Below are 21,218 nucleotides of genomic sequence, written 5' to 3'. Positions count from 1 at the left end.
AACTAAACTATAAAAGCCCAATAATAACATATTAAATATGTACGTTCATTAAAATAAAAAATGTATATTTTTAATATATATTTATTTTATTTTCAGTTGATACCAAAGATGCAGGTCTTGGAGAATTAGAAGTTGTCTGTGAAGCAATGGGCGATAGAAGAGTGCGTTTACCTATCGATATACGGGAAGATGGGCACACGCATAAAGTTCGGCTACGACCTTCCGTGCCGGCACATTACCGTATTTATATAACATACGGGGGTAAGTTTATGTTTGCTCGATATTGAACCGAAAGGTTTGATGACTAATTTTGAAAAACTGTCCTATGATGTTGGGATGTATCTACTTACTTAAGTATATCCAAAAAATATCTTATTTTTGCTGAATTCAAGTATTATTTTATTAACATCTGAATTATATTTGCTTAACAACCAATGTTTATGATATTCAGTTGGTGGGTATTTTGATATAAATACGACTGCATTATCGATACACTTCAGTCCGGTATGGACTCTAACGATGCAGAGAAACCTCACGATGTCTTACGTCCATTTACGAATCGATAGATTTATTATTTAGCAACGTTGTTATTGGCAATAAATATCCATACAATTTTTAACTAATCAACATTGCTTAGAAACATATCAACAGATTCCAGTTAGATTGAATATAGAAAACGGAAGTTAGCCGTTATCACTAAACTTAACTGACAGGTTTAAAATTATTGCCATCCTTCTTCCAACGTACGTACGTAAAAGGATAGCACTCTTTTAAGTTTGTCATTTTCGTTTAGTTTAGATATTTGTGGACATAAGAATTGGGACCATTGCCTGCCATTTGTCTTAATCCATTATGGTAATAATCTAAAATTATAGGAATATAAAGTTAAAATTTAAAAGAAAACCTGAGATATTTTCTTAAATACTTGGGTGAATGATTTTTCTAGCAAACCTAGCGACATGCACGATCAAACAGATAAAAGAGTTCACAATGCCTTAAATGTGTAAATTGGTTTGATTTACTCAATGAAAATAATTGAAATAATCGTTATCCGTTCAGGTGCGCCAGTAGTTGGAAGTCCAGTATCACTAGGCGTGTTAAGCGGTAAAGCAAGCAACGCCGCAAAATGCTCGGGTACAGGACTTGCACATGCGCACGTGGGTAAAGAAGCCGCCTTCACAATTAATTGTGTTGAAGACACTGCACCCACCGTTCAGGTATAATATAGGCTCCAATCTGGACGAACAAACTAATACACCTAATAATATTTGATATATGCTTTTATTTTTAGAGGGAGCGATGCTCAATCAAAGTATTTAATTGTTTAATTTTAATTTAACCATCTTCTATGTTGTCAATTCTGTTATGGATAAATCCCTGAACTAAATAGAGTGACTCAATTCAAATAAATTTTTCATCCGCAACTTATGTGTCTTTTTTTTGCTTAGTAGATTATTATGAAGCGGGAATTAATTTTCTTTATTATAATTATGATAAATTCACAATAAAGAAATGTTTCAGGTCGAAAAACTGACAGATCTTAAGGAAGATAATACAGATTCAGGCCTCCTGGAATGTCGAGTGGCAGCGGGTGCACCGCGAGAGTGGCTCTGTGCGTACATACCACTAGTCGTGGGTTTATACGAAGTTCGTATATTCACGACTTCGGGACCTTTGCCAGGCAGCCCATTCTCTGTTAAAGTGAGTATTAATGGTAGATTCGAAAGACATATTTTTATAAGTTTCACGATTCCGCTCCGACTTTAGTAACAATGCAGAAGAAGGAGAAACTAAGAAGTAGATTAAGAAGCGCCGTGTCATGCCGAAAGGCGGGCGTCGGCTACTTCAAAGACTTGGCACTTACAAGTTTCGAAAAAAGTCTATGGATGTAATGCACTAATAATAATCTATTTGCACGGCTGAGCAATTATTGTTGCAATGTGATTTTGGTACTTTGGCCCGGATTTAATTTATTCCCTTTTCTGCTTCCTCACTTCTGAAATTTGTTTATCTTCTAATCTTATTGGATAGAAGCAGGCGTTACTTTGCGGAAATCCATGATATATTATCAAAATAAAGCTTAATTTGCTATACTCTGCGAAAAGCAGGAGAATCTGTGTGGTGTAATTTATAAATTCAAATTCAAATTCAAATTCAAAATTTCTTTATTCATGTAGGCCTATCACAGGCACGTATGAAGCGTTCATACATGATTGTTTACATAATTGTAACGGGATGGTGATAACTTCGTTCGCCAACTTAAATCTAAAGCTACGAGGGTTCCAAACGCGCCCTGGTCTAAGAAGAGCCCACAACAAACTTAGCCGGGTAAATTTATTTTTTTGTTATCACCATCTTCCAGTAAATTTAAATTAAACTATGAAGCTAGAGCAATTCACACCCAAGCTTTTTTATCGTTTAAATAATCCTTAATGTTATAATAGGATTTTTCTGTAAGCTTACGTTTTATATAAACTCTGAACTTATTGAGAGACAACTCAAAGATTTCATTTGGTAATTTGTTATAAAATAATATACAATTGCCCTTGAATGAATTTGCAATTTTGTGTAGCCTAGTAAACTGCACAACGAGTTTATTTTTGCTTCTAATATTTATATTGTTACAGTGCATTTTCTTTTTAAATTTTGATATATTTTTATGGACATAGATTAAATTTTCATATATGTACTGACTATGCACCGTCATTATTTTAACTTCTTTAAATTTATCCCTTAATGACTCTCTTGGGCCCATTTTATATATCGCACGAACAGCCCTTTTCTGCAGGACGAAAATAGAATCTATATCAGCAGCATTACCCCATAATAAAATGCCATAGGACATAATGCTGTGAAAATAACTAAAATAAACAAGCCTAGCAGTTTCTATGTTTGTCATATGACGAATCTTTTTTACCGCGTATGCTGCAGAACTAAGTCTGTTCGCTAAATTATTTATATGTGGGCCCCATTGAAGCTTAGCATCTAAAGTTATTCCTAAAAAGATTGTTGTATCCACCAAATCCAACTCCTCATTATTAAGTTGTACAATGGTTTTTACTTGTTTAACATTCGGTAGTGTGAATTTAATACTCTTCGTTTTTTTTCCGTTAAGAGCTAAGTTATTAGCCTCAAACCATTGTACTACTTTAGCGAGACATATGTTTACATCGTCAAGATTTTTTTCACGACGTTTAATTTTAAACATCAATGATGTATCATCAGCAAACAATACTATCCCGTGATTGTCCTCAGCTAGGTAAGGAAGGTCATTCATGTAAATGAGGAATAGGAAGGGTCCTAATATAGATCCCTGGGGGACACCAATTTGCACAAATGACCCGTTAGACCGCTTTCCGTTCACGTCAACTTTTTGAATTCTATTATTAAGATAGGAAATCATTAAATCTAGAGCTATGCCCCGAATTCCATAGTGGTGTAGTTTCCTGATTAATGTTTCATGTTGTACACAATCGAAAGCCTTGGACAAGTCACAGAAGACGCCAAGTGCGTCCCGTGACTTCTCCCAGGCTTCAAATATATTAATAATAATAATAAATCGTTCTTATTAAAAAAGTGAAGTAATTGATTTAATATAAGTTTTTCAAAGATTTTACTGAGAGTAGGTAGTACAGATATTGGTCTAAAGTTAGAGGGGTCGGTAGTACTACCCGATTTGAACAACGGAACTAGTTTGCTATGTTTCATTAAATCAGGAAACACACCACAGTCTATACAATTATTAAATATGAATGATAGGTCAGGTGCAATTATATCAATCAAAGACTTTACAACGTTAACGGAAATGCCCCACAAGTCATTTGTTTTCTTATTATTTAATAATTTAAATGCCTTAATAACGTCTGAGCTGCTAACGTGTCTGAACTTAAAAGTATCGTTACATTCAGGCACATTAAACTTCAACAAAGAGAGAGCGGTGTCCGGTGATGATTTCAATGATTTTGTTGTGGAGACAGGAATGTTGGTGAAGAACGTTTCAAAAGCAGTTGCAACCTCGAAAGCTGACGTTATTGACTTGTTATCTACATCAAGTTTGATATAATTTCTTCAACCCTTATACTCCACACCAAACAGATCCTCAGCAATATACCCTCTACGCACGTTTCGCTCCGAAACCGGAGCATCCTCAGGAGATGTTGACTTTACAATGAATAATTGTTAAGTTATGAATAGTTATTAATAATTATTCATTGTAAAGTCAACATCTCCTGAGGATGCTCCTGAGGGTATATTGCCGAGAATCTGTTAGGTGTGGAGTATAAGGATTGAAGAAATTATAAATTACACCACACAAATTCTCCTGCTTTTCGCGGAGTATAGCAAATTAAGCTTAATTTTGATAATATATCTTCTAATCTTTTATTTTAGGTAATAGACACATCGGCCATATTACCCGTAGGTGGGTGGGGAACAGACAATTCTGGTAGAGTTCGAGCGCCGTCTAAGATTATTTTAGACACTAGCAACGCTGGTCCTGGAACGCTTGAGTGCTTATTAGCCGGAAGACATCAACGTGAGTAATAGATTTGGGACTTAGTTATATAGTTTTAAAGTTATATATTAGTAAAGCTAATATTATTTATTTATTTATTGCCATCTATGATGTGGTGTTATGTCACATGCCATAAAAAAAATTATCTCCCAAATGAATTCAAATTCAAAAATCTTTTATTCATGTAGACCTATCTATCACAAACACTTGTTAAGCGTGTATACATATAATATGTTAGTACTTAATGATAAAAGATAAAAGATTTGTTTTCGATTAACTGTCGTAGGTCTAACATCCCATGCAGAGCAATTATATTACTATAACTATGCGGTCTTATTGAGACAAGTCCCATTTCAGACCACAACATATAAAAATGATTATTTAACTGTAGAATAAAGTTGGCAAAGAAAAGTGCTTATATATATAGGCCTACTTAAAATAAATGAATTTTGAATTTTTATTAATACTTATATGACATGAAATTATAAGTGCCATTACTTTTTCTTTACATGTACTGTCATGATCATTTAACTTTATTACTTCTATTAGAATCAAACCAATAATGTATCCATAATACACGTTTGTTATTTTGTATCCAGGCGTAGAAACAGTAGCGGGCCGAGCCGTAGTTACTCTCACAGCGACAGAAGGTGTCAGTGGGGAACAAGAACTAGAACTTACCTACAACGGGGCTTTAGTCGCTGGAGCACCTAGAAAAGCGTTGGTTGCCTCAGGCAATACAGCGGATAGGGTGACGTTGGCTGGACGTGGATTGGCACACGCGGCGCCACACACGCCCGCTGTGTTCACTATTGGTAAGTGATTATAACTTCTAGGATAAAATCAACCTTTCGCTCTCGCATATTTTCATAGAAAGTGGCAACTGGCCGATATAAGGTTCGAACACTTTCTGTAACCAGTATGTATACCTAACGCCTTTAAAGTATATTTATAAAGAAGTGTGAAAACTTGTTTGGAAGACTAGTTTGACTTTCCATTCCCTATATATAACTAAAGCTATCTAAGTACCTCCATATTTGTAAGATGCAAAAATTCTTATTCAGTTTGGTTTTTGAAAAAAGCGTGCTCACGCTTCCGATTAACTTATACCGTATGAAAAGCAGATACCGGGAGGGCGTTTCATATATAAACGACTCGTATCAGCAACAAAAAATATTGTTTTGTGAAGTAGTTTGGTTGTCAATTTTCTAGGATGTCACATTGTCTCTCAGAATAAGATTCTGAAGTTATATTTCAGATGAAGGTTATTCTTATGTAAGTGTGTTTAGGCACACCCATAGAAATGTAAAACCAGGTAGCTATGCGGTACGGTATGATCGGCAGTCTATCATACCAATTGTCAACCCATTCCAGGCCCACTACAGAATGTTTAGGCCACACTGTTCAAGTGCGGATTGGAGACTTGCCTTTTTGATAATGTTATGGGAAACACTCAGGCATGCAGGTTTCCTCATGATGATTCTCATTACCGCTAATTGATATATAATTGCTTTAAACTCCGAAAAGTGAAAGTTGCGTGCTTTGCTCGAAATCGGTCCCAACAAAAGAGAGGCCGAATTCCTACCTGATACTGAGATTCAATTAAAAGTATAAAAATATCGCTACCCGATCCTAAAAATATGTTACAGATCTTATGCCCGTGTTCACTAAACCTAGGATCACCTAAAACCAATGCCTAATGATTTAGGCAATGTCTAAAGAAAACAACATTTCACCAACTCTTAGGTGAACTAACTCTATTGGTCAAATGTAGATGAAGGTCTAGGAATAGTCATAAATCTACCAATTAGATTAAATTAGGCATTACTTGTTTATATATTATTATATTGCCTTTTTCGGCGTTAGTGAAAAGGGGCATTACTATCATAATAGAAAGAAAACGATTTCATGTTAAATGGATGAATTTCATTTGTATCAGACGGTAGTGCAGCTGGCCCAGGAGCTCCGGAGGCGTCGTTAACATCACCTGAAGGTGATTTTATAGCTGTGGCATTGACGGCCGCTGGACCGGGTTTATGGCGGGCGACATACACACCAAGAAGGCCTGGCGATCATCAGCTAAGAGTCACGTGGGCTGGAAGACTCGTTAAAGGTAGCTAAATGGTTAATCAAGGACTAAAATTTGCATGATATAAAATAGGTATATTCTTCTTTGTCAGTTCCACAAATAATGGAAAAAGCGTAAAGGGAGAGGATTGGTAATATGTAATTGGATAGGCATACATATATCAAAACACATATATATAATTAATTTGTTTAGTTCCATAATGTTTTAAAAAAGTTTGCGACATGGCCAACATAAAATACGATAAGTATTGTAATTTGTGATGCTGTCTAGTGTAAATATTGTAGTGTTTTAAATTTATATGAGTTCTGCATTGCAAAAGAAGTTCATTTTGTGAAGTAAATAGACAATCGACTGACGCGAAATTTTTAAGAAGGTATCCGCAACTCGCTCCTTCATGATTACCTGTGTATAATAAGTTGAACATTTAATCTGAAATTCAGTATATAGAAACTTAGAGTAAGCCTTAAAGTGGTAGTTGTCTGTTGTCCATAATAAATAAATTAATAAATGTTCCTTAACAAAATAAAGTTTTGCTCTTGGAGGTAAACTAGTTAGTTAAATGAATTGCATAATAGGGACATTTCTTGCCTGTGCTGGTTTCTCAATACGAAAATCCATGAAGAACAACAAGAAGAAGATAAAGAATCTGGTTATTCTTCTTTTGCTACGGCTAAAAGTAGAACATCGACTGTTAAAGTAAGGTTGCTTGGATGGATCCTCCAAGGAAAACACGCGAGAATTCGTTTCTTTTCTAATTACCCGCTAAAACGAGGGTAATCGAGCGAAATGTTTCTGATCCCTGCAGGGCTAGCACGGGCGGGAGATAAATATTATATCCCCCGATTATATCCCCTGACAAGGGATATAAATATCGTGCCCACCTGCAAAATCAATGGAACATGGAATAGAAGAAGTTTACCCACGTTTATTAAAACACTTATATTATTTGGATATTATTTCCACTTCTGCGGCAGTGCTCTGAGAGTTAATAAAGCTGTGGGAGAAGACAAATTTATATCCTTTCCGTGCTGGCGGAATTTGCCTTAGTTGTGTCGGAACTTAGGTACCTTAGAAACCGCGTCCACAACTTATATTGAAACATCAAAAACCACTCCACTCCACTTTAGGTTTTCCCGAACAAGCGGTTAGTCACTTTTACCATTGACAGTAATTATTTTACTTCTAATTTTCTAAACGTTTACCATAAAATTGAGAGCTAGTAACATTCTACGGGTGTGAAGTCAGAATGAACTGCAATAATGGCTTGAAGGTTCCGTATGTTCTTAATTCTTTGATTCTATATTGTTACTTGGTTCACTCGTACAGAGAGTATATCATTCATTAATTGTTACCAGGTTGTCCACTAACAGTGAAAGTGATGGCCGGGTCAGAAAGCGGCGATGCCTCCCGCGTGGTATGCTCCGGTGCCGGTTTGTCCGGAGGCGTTGTTGGCAGGGAAATACGCTCATGGATAGATACAAGACGAGCTGGTCCTGGGGAATTGACTGCTCACTGCAGTGGACCTAATAAGGTAAAACCTTTTCTGCTAATGCAGATGTTTGGCTCATATGCAGATCAGAAATATAGTTGGCGGATTTATGGTTCGAACACTTTCTGTATGTATAACTAACGCATTTAAAGAATATTTTTGAAATATTTAATAATTGAATCATTTTAGGTATTTGAATTTGTTATCATTGAACAACTACTTAAAGGAACACTAGTTAATTTACAGATGTATATTGTTTATTTAGTATTTTGATTGGATATCGAAATACTTCAGTCGTGGAAACTTTTTAAATATTATGCATGCTTGGTCGCAGTCATCTAGTTATATTAACTTATTATACATCACTGCTCAATTGTAAATATATTCAAAATAATAAAAATTTTAGTTATGAGAATGTCATATGTAAACTATAATATCATTATAAGGTGTAGGTATCTGTCGTATGTCATAATCAAAAATAAGAAAAAAAAAGTCTGACTTAACGTTTCGTGGCAAAGAATTCTTTTACAGAATAATAACAATTATCTACCAACCAGTCGTGTAATTTAGCTTTGAACTTCAAAAACGGTAACTCTTTTATTCTCTGTTGTTGGTAATTTATTATAAATCATTATCATACAAAAATAACAACTTTTGGAATAGAGCGCTGTTTTGCATTGTGGATCATATATGTTATTTATCGGGTATTAAATGTTAAATGTTTTACGAGATATGTGGATACTACATTTCCACATATCTCGTAAAACTTACTTGAAGCATGCTGATTCGAAGATGTATATACCCGGTAGCGTTAATAATTTTATTGATTTAAAGAGGGGTTCGCATGATTCCATAGATTCATATTATTTTATTCATTGATGATATATTTCAGGTGGCATATTGTGAACTGTATGAGCACGGCGATGGCACATTTACACTCAACGTAAAGCCGGCAGAGGCCGGACGGCATGTTCTAAGCGTGCAGTTCGCCGGTGAACATGTTCCCGGATCGCCATTTGTCCTCAAAGTCGCTGGTGCACCCGATCCTTCGAAGGTAAGTTTATTAATCCCGTTTTTCACTTACAAATCTTCATTGGTGTTATGCTTCTACTGGTTTATATAGCCTTACTCGACAAATAGGCTATCCAACACTGAAACAAAAACTTTGCAAATCGGACCAGTAGTTCCTGAGATCATTGCGTTCAAGTAAACAAACAAACCAACAAACTCTTCAACTTTATATATTAATACAAGATTAATATAACATAATATATTAATTTTCTTCTTTATTATAGGTCAGAGTATACGGTCCAGGCGTGGAGCCAGGTGTACTAGCAACGTTCCAATCACGATTCCTCTGTGACACGCGCGGTGCGGGCGCGGGTCAGCTGACAGTGCGAGTGCGTGGACCAAAAGGAGCGTTTAGAGTCGAAATGCAACGCGAGAACCAGAAGGACCGCACCATACTTTGCAAGGTAACCTAATATTTATGTTCTAGGTGCTAGGGATGTTTTTTAATTCACCTTCACCACCGCACCAATGTCTATCTTGTTGAAGTAACCTCAAGGTCTTTTAGGCTTTTGATTATATCGGTAGAAAACCGAAAAAACCCTTTTTGTATATTGTAACAATGTAATTTTGTATATTGTAAATGGGAAACTAATGTAACGATCCGATTCCGTGTCACCAACGTTATAGTTTTGCCTGTTTGTCTGTCTGTCTGTAGCTTAGCGCAGATACACTCCTAGTACTTTGATGTTGATATTCCAAAATACATCAATCAATTTTGATCAAGTGTCATAAAACACTTTGAATACCGAAAATTATTTAAGGTCTTACTGTTTTTTTTTAAGTGGTTCGAAATTACCTTCTTTTTATTAATTTTTATTTTTTTTTTTAGTTTTCTCCCACCGAGCCCGGCGACTACAGAGTGGAAGTGCGATGGGCGGGGCGACACGTCCCCGGCTCACCATTCCCCGTCATGATCTTCGATACACAAGAAGAACTGCGCAGATACATGCAAGCTAACGCTGCATAATATATTACTCCTTTATTAACCAACCTGATTTTTCTTTTCCAAATACATTACGCCATTTGACGCCAGTTGTATACTGGCGTCAAATGGCGACAAATCGTGTTGTGCGTGAAATAAATATGCCTAAAGGTCTTAGTTCAGATTGGACAACATTTCTCAGAATACCGTTATAAATCAAAGATTCCAAACATTTTCTGTGCCATTGCCTTCTTTTAGCATAATCAAACATGCAAACGTCCTCTTGTCAATGAAAGATTTTTTTTTAATGATATAACTTATCTGTATATTATCTGTATCTAATTTATCTCCAACAAAATTTAAATGCTATATTCCAAAGGCTCAAATGCCCAAGAGCAGTATCTCTGCCATTAGGAATCTGCGGTGTAGATTATCTTACATCTATAACTGTTCAAGCTCTATCCGTACAATTTATTGTTAATAATTTATATATCTCTATATTTCGTAATTACTCGAGGAATAATAAATTTATATATTATTTTTGATAATATGTGTTAATTTCGCGACATCTTTCTATAGTCTGCCTTAAATGCCATCTACAAATACTCGATTTATTTTTTCATTAACATATGAGAGAAGTAAAACAACAATAAATCGCTGTTGAGTACATAAACAATATAAATTTATCTACAAGCGATTTGACTCCAGCGACTATTTTTAAATGCCGAAAATTCCTACTGTCTATTTTGACAGTAGTAATAAGAAGAAATAATACAAAAACACTGTTTTATGTTTGTGTATACATAGTACACCAATTTGAAACCTGATCCGCAAGTCTCATAATATTGCTATAATTTTCTACAGGGACCTTTACAAAAAGGAATAACACAAATTTAAGACATGACAATTGAGTTTAATTGACAGACTGGTGTACAACCGAAATAAAAGCAATTTTGTACAAGTTAGTAAATTTCATGCACTTTGAACTAAGTCAAGAATCAGGGCTTGAAACCGGTATCATTCGCAAATATGGATTTAGGAACGTTATATCAAACCACTTATTGGTTCCTTGGTTCGAGATGAAACACGAGCGGGCAATCAACCCAGTCAATGCTTGCACGAGACAACCGCTTATCAATTGGTTAATTTATATTGTTCCCTAATACCGTTCTCAAATATTACCTGGTGAGAGGCCCTGACATAAACACAGCGATAACGTTCAATATTTCTGTACACTAAAACTACCTACGGTATGAGTGTTCTCGTTTGTACACCTTACTTATAAACGTTGATTATCAGAAAGCAAAGTTACGCAATATCTTGTCTTCTTCTTTCGAATATCAAATTACTGATGGCAGATAGAGAGAATACATTGTATAACTAATATTTTTTTCTAACATTACGTACAGTTTTATGCGCATTAAACCTTTGTAATAAGAACTCAAATATTAAAGAATCTCTTTAACAGTTTATAGGTTGGTAAGTCATTTGTAAACCTAATTGTTAAGGTAGTAAGCACTAAAATAGGATACACGGGAATAAAATATTAAATAGTTTATCAGATAAATTCTCTGCCATAATATAACAATTGCAATGAAACATTTAACAACAAAACAAATGCAGTCATAACATTTATTGTTAATTTAACATAGGAATATATTTCAAAGATTATTTAAGTCACATTTTTTAATGTAGTATAGAATGCGACATTTTGGATGTATCTCTTTTATGTTAGAAATTTAATACTATAATTTATTAATATAATAATTTTATTATTTTTATTTGGATCTTCATTTGAATTTTAAAACGATTATGGTTAAGCAAAGAAAAAAACATATTATTGTGGATTGATGTTATTATTATTATTTATAATGACATATTCCGTCCAAAACAATGACATTCGAATAGTTACAGAAAAGTGAAAAATTTCTTTATTTGTTAATATTTATTAATTTCTAGGTATTTAATTGTAAGCTTCATCAATCAAATACTGTACACTAACTTGTTTCTTGACATTACGGCCTAGAATTAAGTATGGGAAAGGTGTAAACTGAACTTGTATGTTAATAAATCATATAATTAAAAACCTGAATGTATCTACTAGTACGAATACATCGACAATATTCGCTTGCACACTGAGGAGTTATGCTGTAGCTGACTAAAAACTAAGTAGAAGCTTTTTACGCCCTAAACGAAACTAAATCTCCTACATCTGTTGAAATAGATTAATATACCTAATTAACGAGAAATTGAATCTACGATCATTAAAAGATTTGTTGAGGCTTGGCACTCCGCGTATTAGAAACTTTGAACAGGGATGACGCAGTTTAACAAAGACTGCGAGACACAGCGGAACAGCTACTATAAAAAAACTGTAATAACGCTATACTACAATTTTGTGATGTGCGCAGACGGCTCTATAGGTGCGAGCGAGCGCACCACCCGTTGCGAGCGAGCGTACCATCCGGTGTGAGCGAGAGAGAAACAACGCATACCTATTAATGTTTGTGCAAATAACCACGTCACATTAGTCTTTTATTACTGCTAGATTCATACCTTGTATGATATTACAAGCTTCCAGTTAAGTTTACACCTTCCTTTACAAATTGACTGGGTAAATACTGTTAATCAGTTACTAATTGTTAATAAATTGAACATTATTATTCTTTTGTTTTATTTTAACCTTATACCTTCAAAAAAGGCAATGGCTCAATAAGTGACGCCTAATCTAAGATAATTCATGGGCATACATCAACCGCTCACTTATAGTTATCAACTATCAGTTGGTCAAACGTTTTTTTTTTCTAAAGGCACCGCCTAAAAAATTTGGCATTCCATTTAGGCGATGCCTTAGTTTAGTGAAATCGGGCATAAGCATAGGGTTACTATAGTCTACATCGTATCTATAAGTTTTTACAATCTTATTTATATTTTCACATTTTTATTTATTTATTATTTAATATATAATTAAATAAAAACTTTTTTTTTTCCAATTTTTAAAGCATACTTCACGTCTTAATAGATAGAATCCAATGTATGTTTATATTGATAGGAAAATAAACATTGACTTAATATTATCTTGTTATACCTGTTTAACTGTAACTAAAAAAGCTGCCACACAGACAAAAGTCCTAGTATATTTGTATAATATCCATGCTTCCTCGTTACAGACGCAGTCTTAGTACGTGTTTTAAACATCAAGAAGACCAACAATAAAATATTCCACTTTAAAACTTTAGTCATTAGTTCCATTTTATATAAAATGTGAGGATAAAGGACGCTATTAAAAATGCAAATCACGTATCATCCTTACATTCGAATTCGGTGGAATATATTTCGCTCACTGGCCTTTAATTACCAATTCACTTCTTGTTTAAACAAAGAAATAATGGCATTATCAAATACCTACCACAGAAAATAAATAATACAACAAAGTTGGGTAAATAATTTAAATTCGCAGTATGTTCGCAAAATTTAAATAATAATTATTCTCCTTAAATATGTGGATCTCTATTGACGGAAGAGTCAAACCGAATACCAACTGTTTTCAATCCTTTTTGTAATTTATTTGAAAAAAAGATTCAATCTTAATTAATTTTCTATATCTGACTAGCTGAAATTAATGTTATTGCATTATATAATCAATTTCATATTATCTCAGTCTATCCTGCATCTGACACATTTAGAGAGGCGTCTTGTAACATAGGTGTATTATTGAGTAAGTTTTAACTTATAACACATTAGGTCTATATCTAAAGCTGACACTGCGACGGTCTGGATATGACACTCGAGAGCTGCCCGCAATTTGCGTACGTAGAGCGTCTAGACTCTGCCAAAGCTGCTGCATCTGCCCATAGATGATCACTTCCAGCCTTTGTATAGATGAATGTAGTTCTCCTATAAAGATTAAACAGTTCTATTAAAACGTTTACACACAATTTCGCAAGAAACTGCCGGAGATAGATCGCAAGGTAATTCTTTACTCTCCAAAATGCAGTAGTAGGTCTGAGCAGGTATATTAAATTCCTACTGCTCATTAGAAGCCTCCTTCCTAATAAAAGGAATTTGGAGCGTACACCCGTCACGCTGTTGCATTGTAGTATCGCGGGGTTTAGCAATTATTATCATACACTAGGAAGTTGTAATAAAGTGCTTTCTGGAGGCACGAGGTTAAATGACGAACACTTCCTATCTCCAGGTAGAAAATAAGCCAACCTAGTTTACATTTTTATCCCGATCCGAGGATTTGACCCTCTAAAACGTTCATCGTTTTGAAAAATCACACTCAGCAGCTATCCTGCAACAATATGAGTACCTACTATATACTTAGTACCTGGCTGTAAATAAACTATATTTATAAGTAAATACATACGTGAAGTAACGACTCCGTGAAGTCTCCTCGTAATCGTAGCGTTAGCTGTAGCATTGACCTCTTGAGTTTTGACCGAGCACATGGCACGCGCTTCCTCTCTGGGGCCGCTCCCATGGTATGTTGCGTTTCGCACCTCGATATACGGCTGATTGTTGTCATTCGACGAATCAACTTTGTATTGCGGCCCATGTGCTGTAAAACGTAAACATTGGGGTCGATTTCGATGCACACAAATCTCTCAACTTAAGTAACGCCCACGCAATTTAAATATGCTATTAGAGAATTATATAGAAAACTCCAACAAGGAAATTGAACACCGGTGGGGTCAAATATGCCAATTTTATCGACTACAAATTTATGATATTGTCAGGTTTATACATTTGTATGATATTAACATAGTAAATCAATACACGTTTACCTACAGACTAAATTGGTGATAACTGTGTTGTACACAGATCAAAATTAAAATTTATTTCTTTTAAGTACTTTGTAAACACTTTTGAAACGTCAAGTTTTTTTTGTTTTTGTGACTACCAATCTTTAAACCTAACTATTTAATTGACAAGTCTGAATATTGTGCTGTTATTTTGACAATTTATCCCCTGGAATAGGATATAGATACGTTTGTCCCAAAAAATATAAGCCTAGAGGTTGGGGCTGCAGCCTCCCTTCCGGAAGGACCAAGTTCGACCCTCATCACGCATCTATATGTTTTTAGAGTTATGTGCGTATTTTAAGTAACAATTAAATATCACCTGCTTTAAGGAACAACATCGATAGGAAACCTTGACGTCTGAGAGTTCTTTGTAATATTTTCGTAATAAGTATAAGACGTTTGAAGTCTACCAATCCGCATTTCGTGGTGAAAAGGAGGAAAGGACACTACTTCGAAACGGAGTACCCCTTGTCCAAGTATGCCAATGGAGTATGGTATTACAGTATTACAATTAAAAGGTATTAAAAATTATTGATCAATATAATTTTCATGGGGTTCATCGCTTTTAGAGAAATAACGAAGTTTATAAAATAAAATTACGTGGTGACAACAATAATATCAGTATATTAAAAATGTAACCTTTTTTATCCCATGATTGCTAAAATTGCCAGATTTTGCTTTATGCTCGCCAACGAAAAATTACAGTGTTTACATATCCTGATTTTGTGTCAAAAAGGAAGTGTAAACAAGTAACAAATACAAGGTCCATGGATACAACGTTTAATAAATGTTTCTAACGCTTCCGACGATTGTCACTTGACTGCCCACTTTTAAATTGATTTATTGAAGTGTCTCCGAAACCATAAAAAATGGGCACAGCCATTGAACAAGACAATAATACTGACAATTATACTAAAGTCTATTATATATTACGAATAGTGTCGCTATTTAAGAGATGTCAACTTTTAATTTATAAAGAGCACAACGATATTTTTTCGGAGCGACCGTTTAAATTTTAGAAAATTAAATATTTTAGAAACAGTATGTACCTACGACTGCCACTTCAGATTGAATTTTTTTACACCCCCAGTTATCTGTTTTTATCATGTTTAACTACAGATGATGTAAATTTCTTGAATCTGATGTAACGGTGCATTTAGCCGCTAATACTATCAATTTACCACTACTATATTATTATCTATGTTAATGGTCTAGGTTGTTGCAAGTATTATGTCATAAATCCTAGCCAAGCCCTTTCCGTTATCTTCACTAAGTAAGTATTTAAATACTTAAGTTTCGAAAAACACTTTGGCTTGGTGGGTCGAATACTGGAATATAGCATTCCGACTTTAATTCTTACTAAATATAGTTAATTATGTTTTTTAACGTTAATGATCATAATTGAATACGATCGATAGACGTTCATTTTAGTACTTTAAAAACATAATTAACGTTATTTAGTTGGTTATCATTGGCCTAAAACCCTATCAACATTGAGTTTTTACTATTTGATTCAATTTCAAATAAACACCAAAATGTTTGTTTGGTGTTTGAAATCTTTAGTGCACACAAACATTTTATACAAAGTAAACAAATATAAATAGATACTTAGAATAGAAAATAGAGAGTGCAAAGGCAGTCTTATCACCAAAGCGATCTCTTCCAGACAACGAAGATATAAAATCATAAATTACCTCAATCACAAAATATTCAGGTGTGCCAAAAATAAAGTTAATGAAGTGAAAGAAGCAAAGTCAGTTCGTCGTGCGTTTGACCCAACTTGTTTGGCGACTACCACCAGATATGAGGTAAGATAAAGTAGACAGTGTGATATGATAAAGTTAACAATTGTTTCTGTCAGAAATTAATTTGAATGACTGCCTGACTGAGTTCTCGGATAACAAAGCAATTTAATCAAATGGCATTCAAAACTCCTGCTTGAATTACCGTCACTAAAATATATACTTATATAAGAGAGATATTCGTGTGGCTTTACTCTGGTAGCCAAGGGTCGTCGTGACACTGGGATTCAAGCTATGCATAGTTCCCCAGGAAGCCAAAAATAATATAATAAATAGGTTTGTATACTTACAGTAAGTATTTGCAGGAGCAGTGATAACGGAAACCATCACATAAAACGTAATCCCTAAAAATAATACACTTCGCCACAGCATTTTCATTTCGATTGTTTTTTTTTCGCTAATTTACTATTTCCGTGTTATACTTAATATTAAAAAAATGGTCACAAATATAAATAGGTTATTATATTCTTTCTCTGCATTCCTTTAACGGTTTTTTTAACGAATAATGAAAATAAGACAAAAATAAAGAGTTTAGGTGCGTCCACGACTAAATCTGTGCGAAAACTGATCCTACCTGTGGGTCTGCTCTACGACTTAATCATCTTTAAGTACTTATTGTACATTGTACAACCGTAGCTTCCTGCTACGCGTCATAACTCTACATTATTATATTTCTAAGTAACTTTTAAAAAGGAGGTTTCAATTCGATATGATTTCAATATAAAGTTACTTGTTTATCTTTTTTCTATTCCGTGGACACTTTAAACTGAATTTAAAAAACCATTTCAACTCTGTCGGACAGGCGGTAGGTATATGTATAATGGAGAATTTTATTTTCAACCCATAAAAGATGTTATTGCGGGCGGATACCAGACTTGACATTTTCAGCCTTTTACCTTTTAGTTAGAAAAATATTACCCCTTACCCCTTCCGGGTATGCCACTGATGCTAAATTATTCATTACTTGCTTACTAATCTTATTCATACTGATGTTTTAGTGTGTCTATATATTTATTTGTTACAGCTTTTATAAAAATCTTGCGGTGATCTTTTTTTTCGGGGCATAAGACTTCTTATAAAATATTATGTTGGGACTTACCCCTTGTGCCCCTTTATATTCGTAGGAACATTGCTGACGTTTCTTTTTTCCTTAACATTGTTAGAGGTTCAATAGATAGTCCCGAATTACTTACTAAGTTAGACCGAATTGTACCCTCACGATTACCTGACATAAAAAGATTCTAAACACACCTTTAACTAAAACTAAGAACAGATTTATTTATTTTATTATCCGTGTTTCTCGGTTTTTTAATTTAATTCTGACGCTGAAATTCAGCCGCTAGCTTATTTCTACCGCCAAGCGGGATTGTGTGAGTTCCGATCTGAAGGGCTTGGTTGCCGGTTTAATTACAGGCACATGATTCCTCCGGACGTAGCAAAAAGTATTAAATTTTTTTTTTTTTTTTTTAATAATTATCTTCGTTCATTGTAATTTTAATTAAGTACTTTGTAACTTTATTTTTTTAATTTTAAATTTAACACACGCTATTTGAATCAATTTATAATGTTATTTTAATTTTTAATTCGATATTGTATATTAACTAATACTAATATTGTTATTTTAAATGTATTAATATGGGCTTTGTCTGAAATAAAGAGATTATTATTATTATTAACACATTGCTATGGATATATTCTTAAATAAAATTGTTTCTACTTTTCAACAGTTTCAACTTGTTCCAAAATTGACCTATTATCCCGCTTGCTAAAGTGGTTTTAATTCATGCTACCGAGCCGAATTTTTAATAGACATTAATAAATTTAGACTTTATTCACTGAACGCCATAAGAAATATGATTGATCGTAGCAAACGTAGTTGACTAAATATCAGAAGTCATTTAATTACTCCCGTGGCTTCCTTTTGTCATGCTCTATTTAAATGATTAAGTAGGCGTTGGCCCATTTCAAAGCGTTGAAATCAGTGTTCATTTTCTTCCTAGTCGTACCTATTGTGTCATTTTTATTTTAAAAGGTTTTGCTATTGCCTTTTAACTATTTCCTCAAGCCATTACCTACGAACGAGTGCCTGGTTATTTAAGCGTTGAAAGTGCGTACGTAACGAATTTTGTGTCATACGTATTTGTGACTTGCTAAAATCAGATATATATCATTATTCCTCTTTTCTCTATATATCTTCTGCAAAAGAAAAAGGATTTCTTGTGCTAAGGTAATTTTGGACTTACTAAGAGAGTATCTATCTACAAATGCTAGTTTTTATTACTCCAAAATAATTAATGATGAATTTATTAATGAAAATGTTTTTTGTAACTCCGGTTTCATCGCCCTCAACATGAAATAGATAATTGTTAAATTTTAAAATGCTGATATTGAAAATAATCAACTTTTCTTTTTCTTGTCGGCTTCTTCTCGCTAAAATCTGTCTTCCCAACCGATGGAAGGTAAGTACTTTATCTCCATGGAGATAAATTCTACAAACAGACATATTAATATTGTTTACAGTAGGCCTACTTGAAGAAATAAACGTTAGTATTTTTAACTGGACATTTTTATGTCACGAATTAAGGTTATGAGTGTGAAATAAAGTAGAATTTTGGCACAGTTGATACGAATATATTATTTAACCTTTGAACAATTTTCATATTCTTATAGAGTTCTTAAATGCATATTTACTAAAATTATGAATGGGAATGTATGTTTGTTTGTCTGTCCTTCCTTTACGTCCTAACTAAGCCACCCATCAACTTGATTTTTGGCAGGACGAACAGTAAAATAGGCTACTTTTTATCCCAGGAAAATAAACGGTTATCACGTGACTTGTATAAAACCGTAATAAATAAACGTGAATGAAGAACGTAAGTAGCATCGGCTAGTATTTTAATGTAATGCTAACTGACCATATACTCGTACCTACTGACAAAAATACACCCTATGCTGTCAATAATAAGAATGAACCAACTGAAAGGGTCACTTACGGCTTTAATGTTTGGGTTACAGTATGAAAAAATACACATTAAAAAAACAAGGCCAGTTAAAACAAACAATTAATGTGTCATCAGCTCGTAAAAGTCTGAAAATGGGCCTTGTTAGGCCGTAGCTGTAACCTTGCTGAACGGACTTACACCATAATATCTTGATACAGCCCGTTCTCTCAAATAGTTTTCATTACACACAGAGGCTATTTCTAAATTGAGCGATGTGACAAAAATAAATTAAATAGTAAGGGATGATTTCAGCTTTACGTTTATATGTTCAAACCCTGATACCAGTGAAACGCGTAAATTAAACATAGCTTGCTTGTTCGATTTAGTTTGCACTCCAATTGCGTTTGCAATCCAGTCATACGAATCTTTCGAATCGTGACACGCTCATGTACACTGCGGGTGTACAGTATCTTCGCTAAGTGCTGTGTCTTTAACGTAGCCGACGCGACGCGACGCCTGCCTTTCGGTATGAACCAGTAGCCTTTTCCTAATTACGCAAACTATCAAAAGTTATGAACTATACATGACTCATTGTCATTGGTCCAACGCGTACGGCTTGCTTTACATGTATAGAGGGCGTCAATAAATTATGTGAGGTGTTTTTTAAATTTTCTGTCCCTCCCTCCCCCCTGGTGAGATTTTATTCAACCCCCTCCCCTAATCTCACGTGAGATTTTTCAAAATATGGGTTTCTTACGTTAACGCGTTGGATTGTTATTGTAAAAAGACCAAAATAGCATATTTTTTTGTTTCAATAAAAAAAAATTGCGTGATATTTTCCTCTCTCCGACGTAAAATTAGATGAGATTTGACTCGACCCCCTCCCCCCCTTAAACATCTCACGTATTTTATGAACGCCCCCAATTAGTCTATGCAAAATTCAAATTAATTAATCGTCTATTGTATTGTCAAAATACTTATCAACTTTTTACTAAATTCATATGAAAGTTACATGAGGTATATAATATTTTGTTCCTGTTTTAAGTGTCTTTTTGAATGCATCTGTGTTGCGGCTTGTCTCCGAAACGGCTAGACCTATTTGATAGGACTTGGAAATGCACCTAGAATATGACACATAGAGCAACATGAGCTATGTTTTATTCCCGTATTTCAATTCCATACAATCTCCAAATCCATTGGACTTTAGTCCAGGTTCAAGTTAGAGCACATTTTAACAACCCTAAAGGTTATGGAATGGATTTTTAGGGCTTCGTGATATCACCGATGGCCGGGCACGGTCGAGTTTTGCGTTGACCTTGTCTTAAGATGGAAACATAGATATGCTTACTACTTGGTTTCGTACGGTGCACAGCAAAATGTGTCAAGGACCCAAATACCATACAGATCATGGCATCCATTGTTGTTCCGCTTCTTTTATCATCATGGGAAATTAATTCAATTAAAATGCACCGTACAATAAACTTTATTGGGCTTAACCGAGAGATTTATTGATGCATGTTGACATTTGGCAGCATTTATTTTATTTACTGCCCATTCTTCGAATCGAATGAGGAGTTACCTT

At 34.4% G+C, this 21,218-nt stretch overlaps 2 protein-coding genes across 4 annotated transcripts in view; one reads left to right on the top strand and one right to left on the bottom strand.

The window, feature by feature from the left end:
• Positions 1-10,152, top strand: part of LOC120637660 (filamin-A) — a 123,780-nt gene extending 113,628 nt beyond the window's left edge. For all 3 annotated transcript variants that reach the window (XM_039909587.1, XM_039909585.1, XM_039909586.1), the window contains exons 45-54: positions 97-261; positions 1,060-1,217; positions 1,522-1,701; positions 4,390-4,534; positions 5,113-5,328; positions 6,453-6,626; positions 7,958-8,133; positions 8,984-9,145; positions 9,387-9,566; positions 9,992-10,152. In XM_039909587.1, coding sequence (XP_039765521.1) covers positions 97-261; positions 1,060-1,217; positions 1,522-1,701; positions 4,390-4,534; positions 5,113-5,328; positions 6,453-6,626; positions 7,958-8,133; positions 8,984-9,145; positions 9,387-9,566; positions 9,992-10,129 — 1,694 coding nt within the window. In that variant the 3' untranslated portion in view covers positions 10,130-10,152. The remainder of the gene's footprint in view (positions 1-96; positions 262-1,059; positions 1,218-1,521; positions 1,702-4,389; positions 4,535-5,112; positions 5,329-6,452; positions 6,627-7,957; positions 8,134-8,983; positions 9,146-9,386; positions 9,567-9,991) is intronic.
• Positions 10,153-13,759: 3,607 nt separating this feature from the next.
• Positions 13,760-17,045, bottom strand: LOC120623432. Its single transcript, XM_039889459.1, has 3 exons — positions 16,985-17,045; positions 14,457-14,648; positions 13,760-13,981 (listed from the first exon to the last, which is right to left on the bottom strand). Exons 1-3 carry the CDS (start codon positions 17,019-17,021, stop codon positions 13,815-13,817), a joined length of 396 nt encoding a protein of 131 aa, XP_039745393.1. The 5' UTR covers positions 17,022-17,045; the 3' UTR covers positions 13,760-13,814.
• Positions 17,046-21,218: the final 4,173 nt, after the last annotated feature.

Source organism: Pararge aegeria, chromosome 4 (assembly GCF_905163445.1).
Source record: "Pararge aegeria chromosome 4, ilParAegt1.1, whole genome shotgun sequence".
Taxonomy (NCBI): domain Eukaryota; kingdom Metazoa; phylum Arthropoda; class Insecta; order Lepidoptera; family Nymphalidae; genus Pararge; species Pararge aegeria.
The sequence above is the reverse complement of the archived record's forward strand: the minus strand, read 5'-3'. Positions and strand labels throughout refer to the sequence as shown.

Bases quoted from the DNA above. Each gene is read 5' to 3' on its own strand.
- LOC120623432 (XM_039889459.1), bottom strand. From the start codon at position 17,021: ATGGTTTCCGTTATCACTGCTCCTGCAAATACTTACT. The intron at 14,649-16,984 runs GTAAGTATACAA...TACGTTTTACAG, and splicing joins TGCTCCTGCAAATACTTACT to CACATGGGCCGCAATACAAA. The intron at 13,982-14,456 runs GTATGTATTTAC...TAATCTTTATAG, and splicing joins TCACGGAGTCGTTACTTCAC to GAGAACTACATTCATCTATA.